The sequence below is a fragment of the Micrasema longulum genome, unplaced genomic scaffold, assembly GCF_059751315.1.
Source record: "Micrasema longulum isolate JH-2025_06_02 unplaced genomic scaffold, ASM5975131v1 h1tg001709l, whole genome shotgun sequence".
NCBI classification, from domain to species: domain Eukaryota; kingdom Metazoa; phylum Arthropoda; class Insecta; order Trichoptera; family Brachycentridae; genus Micrasema; species Micrasema longulum.
The window spans coordinates 55,567-61,942 of NW_028278887.1; the positions used below are offsets into that span (position 1 = coordinate 55,567).

Consider the following 6,376-nt stretch of genomic DNA (forward strand, 5'->3'; position numbering starts at 1 on the left):
TTGGTAGTGGACCAGCTGTTGTTGAGGACCTGAACAGTTAACTATTTTCCCCTCTGCAGCTAATCAACCAATATAATTTCGATGCAGTCCTAGAATTAATTTCAGTTAAGGACCAATTATTTAACGGTGCACAACATGGATGTATCGAATATTGTTTTATGTGACGCATTGTGTTATAATGTCTCAAAATATTCGTCAAAATATAGTCTCAATATAGTATCAAAGACATATGAAAAACTTTAAATGTGGTTTTGCTTATCGTCATCATTAAATTTTTACCCTAACTGGATGGTTCAAACGGAAAAGCATTGATTTGATTTGATTTGTGTCATCTTATTCAGCATTTTGAATGCATTGTTCAAGACCACTGTGTTTAAAATATTTTTTAATCAAATTCACTCTTTAATATTCTCTTAATTAATTTTCCCCATTCCTAAAATCCGAAGAATCCCTTATTCCCGTGTAGTTCTTTGAACACAAAGCCAATTTTTTTGATGGCATAACTGACGTCTTCGTCTGATATCTGGAAATATGTGACGATCCTCATTGTCTTGCTGTCTCTATATAGAAGCTGTACAGTAATGCCTTGCCCTTCGGCTGTGATGCAACCCTGATCTAACTCCGCTTGGGTAACTGTCTTCAACCTTTCCGCAACCTTCTCACTGGTGACATCGGTCGCCGGGTCGATATTAATTAGGATTATATTAGTCTGGACATTCTTAGTATCGACGGAGAATGTTGGCAACTTCAAGGCATTGATAGCTTCTGCAATGAATTTAGCTCGCCTGTGATCACCAATTAAAGCTGGTACAATTTCATCAAGCGCTACAATAGCTGGAGCTGCTATAACTCCCACCTGACGCATGCCACCTCCTAGGGCTTTTCGTAATCTGCGAGCTTGCCTTATAAAGCTTATTGATGCTTCAAATGCAGAATATCTTAAACTTTTGTTGCATTTATGTAAGCCTAACGCTTTTGGTACTAGTCTTTTGAACCCTTTTTTCATATAATTAAATAGTCGAATCAACTTATTCGCTAACTGTAAAACAGCCTCAAGGCGGTTCTTACTGACCAGTTTTTTTTAAAAAATAAACCCATCAAAATATTAAAACATTATGCGCAACGAGCATTAACTTTAGGGTAACTCAAAGTAGAAATGCCCCTTTCAGAGGCATTTTACGGTATTGAGCTCCTAGTTTTGAACACGTTGGACTTTGACATGAAGACGTCTGTCAGTTACAGTGCAAATAACATATGTTGAGTAGATGGATAAAATATAGACATTTTAATACCCAGTGAATGGTTCCTACTTGACATAATATTTGTGTGTTATATCTCGATATGTGCTATTTTTTATACTTAATAATTTACGCTTCTTTTTTATTAACTAAAATATTTTACTTGAGTATCAAAATGAGATAAAGATACATAAAAAAACGGAATATTACTAGTAAATACAACAACCGCACCAAGACAATTTTTGGTGTTAACTTGTTGAGTTAAATTTGTTGCAACAGAGAGGGAAAATATTTTGAGAAGGGAATATGGAAGTTTTGGCATTTACGGGGCTAATGAACTGTCATTGGCTGGATTAAGTGGCCACTTTACACATTGTGTATTGTGTAACAAGTTTATGTTTAAATAACTCTCGGTGGAGAAAATCCAAGACTTTTGGATACTGTTTGTAAATTTACTTAGCTTCACTTAGTTTTTAGTTTTTATTACCGTGACTATTGACTTTTAATTGGAATTCATTAGCTTTGATTTCAATTGTATAAATTAATTCAAATAAGCTGCCCTTCGGATACACATTATTATTTTGTTAACAAAGGTGGTAAAACAGAGTTCGAATTATTTAGTTTTTTCGTGTTTACTTTTAAGGAACACTTGACAAATTATCTACACTGCTCAGTGTTTATTGTTGGTGAATTTGTTAATATAATTTTTAGTTACTAGAATTTCACTCGTCTATGCGCTTTGTAGCTGCAAGACGATTAGTAATCTATCTTCAATATGTAAATTTGATCAACTATCAAATACCTACATTTTTTAAATGGGTTCTGGAATTTTAACTGTCCATTCGCTCAGTAGGTTCAAGATTTGTTATCATCTAACTCTTGTTTTTAAAAAAAAGTTTTTTTTAAATTTATTTTAATGGCATTCAAACACTAAACTTTATTGCGAAATTAAAACACAATGTAAATAGAAGCTAGATTTTTTATTGTTCACGCGCTCTGTTTCTGAAAGACGTGCTGCGATATTTATTTAGTGTAAAGTACTCTTTAGGTGATTTTCACAAAAATGGCACTTTATAAATGATCCAACTATAATTATAATTAATATCATCCTGTTAACGAAAAGCGGACTGAAGCAAAAAAAAAACGAATTTCATTCAGTTTTGTAAAAGGTTGGAAATATTTGAAAAAAGGAAAGCAACAATGATATGGACCTACTTTTGACACGATGAGGATGTTTTTCAATTTTAAGCACTGGATGATGAAATTTATTATGAATTGTGTAACGATTTACAATAACTTTTACAACGATGCGCGACGAATCCAAGAAAATTTAGGCAATCTAATGTAATGTCAAAATGTAGTTTGTTTTGTTCCAAATCCAGATCTTCCAATATTGAATTTCTTCTATCTTGATGTAAGGTAGGTACCAAAAGGATGGTTCAAGGGAAGGATGGGAAAGAAAAGTAATCGGCCAGGAATAATATCGATAAATACTGTTATATGCTAAACACATCAAATAAAAAAAAACAAATACAACAAAAAAGGTTCTGCTTAAACACAGAAAATTCCTAATTAGTCAGGACTTGAAAAAAAAGGCCTTCAAAAACAGTGAAATAAGCAAAAAAAAACTCGGTAATAGGGCCCGTTACTACGTGTACGGAGTTCTAGAGATATACGTTATGTATCTATATTATAAAGGTACAATATTATTGCATAATTAGATGCGCAGATTGCGAATACAATTGTAACCGCAGTATCGTACAAAACTGCATTTGTGCACTCGATTATTATACCAATATGTTTGTGGATGCAGATCAGTGACGTAAGCACCTACAGACGAGACGCTTGGTTGAACCGAACTAAGGTAAAGTTACTTGGAGGTGGGAAGGATAATACGCTTCACCAATTCACGATAACTTTATTTTGTCTTTCTATTGGTTATTTGATTTTATCAACAGTTTTTTACATTATAGGACTTGAATGATTGAATTATTTTTATTGATGTTGTACAAGTATTTTAAAAACGAATTATTAACATTTTAATGAAGTGTATTAGTGAGGAAGTAAGGTAAGGAAAAATATTTAATCAAAGGGAAACATCGCGTTTATTTTTTTTTTTTAAAGTTAAAAGGGTCTACGAAATATTGTTTTTAATTTTTCAATAATTAAAAGTAAGGAATAACATTTTCGTTTTATTTAAAATTTTGATACTGGCAAAAACGGTCATTGCATTGGCCACGCCCCTAATACGTCACGATTTATATTTTTTTGAACTTTGTTTGAAACCGTTTAAATTTTTGTAGAACATCGTCATGAATCTTATCATCACAATGAGTGTCAATGCTAAAGAGACATTCTTAATAATTTATTATAGTAAGTTATGTATGAAAACATTTCTCTACAAGATCCATTTAGATTTTGAAAATGCTATAAATTTTTCCAAATCTATTTCATTTATTTTTATCGGTATTCGTATTTCCCTATTATCTATGAGATAAGACGTTTAGTTCAAATAATAATCAGACGTTTTTTTTCCTAAAGTTAAATATTGTGTGATTGTGTGACACTTGTTATTGGGTATCTAGTTCTCTAGTCAAATAAAAATGTCTAGTAAAAATGAAGTTGCTATAATTGCATATGGAAATGACAAAAAAGAAGCCAAATTAAGACAGAGGCGCTCGCTGTCACCATTACGCTTTAATGGATAAATACAGTGTGCGATAAATAAAAAACGGGCCATAAAGAAATTGTTAAAATATACGGCAAAAGACAGACATGATAAGGTTTGGCGATGACTTCGCTCTGATTGCTAAAAATAAAAAGAACTCACTGAAGTTCTGACACCCATAGAAAATGTATTTAATAATAAATACAATATGAAAATAAACAAAATTCATGTCTCGTAACAAAAAGTCTTGACTATGGACCGTAATGAGCAGCAAATAAATGTAGTGATGTTTGGAGTAATTCTTAAGAACGTAAAAGAGTTTGTGTACGTTGGAAGCAGGATCACCTGGGATGGTAGAATAAAAAGAGATATGCAGGACTTTGCTGCAAACCAATCTTCATGATTCAGATTGCAAAGAAGTTCTCCTGTGCTACTAAAAAAATACTTTTCTACTATATTATAATTTGTAACCTACAAATAAATTCAAGTAAAGAGTTCCGTAGAATACTTGTTGTTCATATTCATACTGATAGACCATTATATAAACTAATATTCCACTCTATTTTACTACGATGTTTGCTTTATTTTTAGTTTCGTAAACACTTTATAAATTATGAGCCTTAAATGCCAAAAAGATTTCATTGAAGTTTGGATAGACGCTAAGAAATTGTTTTGTTATTCATTTTTTATTACTTTTTCCACTTTGCTTTTGGATGACGAAATATTTTACCGATTTTTTAAAATCAAAGTAATGTCACCATGGTTGTTCAACATATACATCGATAACTGTATGAAAGAACTGAAAGATTTAAGAATGGGAGCAAAAATGAGTGGTTTAACTGTTAACTGTCTTCTGTATGCGGATGATGCCGAGCTTCTTGCTAGCAGCAAAGAAGACCTTTAATTCTTGGTAACAAAAGTCTACGATGTATGCGAGAAAAGCGATTTGCTTATGAATGTTGATAAATCGAAAGTGATGGTTTTTGAAAGGGATGAAAATATAACTAAATGTGAGATCAGCGTGAACGGAGATATTCTGAATCAGGTAGAAGAATTTGTGTACCTGGGAAGTATGTTTACTAGGGACGGAAAGGCCGAGAGAGATATTGAAAGGAGGGTAAGTGCCGGGAACAGGGTAAACGGTGCACTAAAATCTACTTTGGCAAACAAATGTTTATCGCAGGAGGCTAAACTAGCAGTTCACAACGGAGTTCTAGTTCCAACTCTTATGTATGGGAGCCAAGTATGGAATTGGAAAAATAATGATGAAAATAGGTTGAATGTTGTCAAATGCGATCCCTCAGGCGAATGTGTGGTAAAACGATGTATGATAGGTGCACAAATGTCGAGATCCGTGAAGTGTGTAAATCTGAGACATGCATTATTGACAGAATCAAGAAAGGGGTGCTGCGTTGGTTTGGACATGTAGAGCGAATGGACAGCGAAAGAATGGCTTAAAGGATCTACGATGCAAATGTTGATGGATGCAGAAAACGAGGAAGACCGAGAAAGACATGGCACGATCAAGTCCATCAAATAATTGAAGATGGACATGTCAAAAGTAGGAATAATCGGCGTGCGTGCATAAGAAGATGTATAAATGTAGAGGAAGCGAGGTCTGTATGCCAAGATAGAGTGTTATGGCGTTCTATCCTCTCTGCCTACCCCTACGGGGAAACGGCGTGATGGTTTGTTGTTGTTGTTGTTTTTAAAGTAAGCAAAAGAAATTGAAACAAAAATAATGAAAATATTGTCAAATTTAAATTCGCTTTGAATTATTCTCCGTATCACGATTGTTTTCCTGTTTATTAAAAAAAAAGTAAACTTTTATTTATCTTTATGTATTTATACATTTGTCAAACCAATTTAATTTAGAGTTATATTTCGACCGGTTTCGAGGTTACTACCACATCATCAGGAATTAAACTAACTTATAATTACTCGCGTTGCTATTTTTATTATAAAATAATGTATGAAAGAGACAGAAAAATGAAAGAAATAGCAACGCAAGTATTTATAAGTAAGTTTAATTCCTGACGATGAGGTAGTAACCTCGAAACCGGTCGAAGTATAACTCTAAATTAAAGTGGTTTGTACAATATTATAATTATATAAGTGTAAAATGTCATACCACAAAGTGAAAAATGTTTTTGATAACACAAATATATTATGTATCTCATATATATTCTTGGTGAATTATTTTCTATCGTGGGCAAAAAAGGCATCTATCTGTTAAATTAATCGAGAACTAAATTAATTAAAAAATGCTATTATTATTTGCAAAATAATTATCTTAAAATAGATTTTAAAAATTTGGTTTTATTTTGATCATGTTTTTTATTTAATTTCCCTTTTTTTTAATGCATAAGATTCTGCATTTATTCAAACTTTTATGTAATTCTACAGTAAGGTAAGGAATTAAAATTGTATTCCTGCAATAAACATATTAATCAACAATATAGTCGTAATA

At 32.3% G+C, this 6,376-nt stretch overlaps 1 protein-coding gene across 1 annotated transcript; it reads right to left on the reverse strand.

The window, feature by feature from the left end:
• Positions 1 to 433: 433 nt before the first annotated feature.
• Positions 434 to 865, reverse strand: LOC148274266 (uncharacterized). The gene has a single exon (XM_088237367.1). It carries the CDS (start codon positions 863 to 865, stop codon positions 434 to 436), a length of 432 nt encoding a protein of 143 aa, XP_088093493.1.
• Positions 866 to 6,376: the final 5,511 nt, after the last annotated feature.

What these genes read in the sequence shown, in the direction of transcription:
- LOC148274266 (XM_088237367.1), bottom strand. Translation starts at nt 865, where the DNA reads ATGCGTCAGGTGGGAGTTATAGCAGCTCCAGCTATTGTAGCGCTTGAT.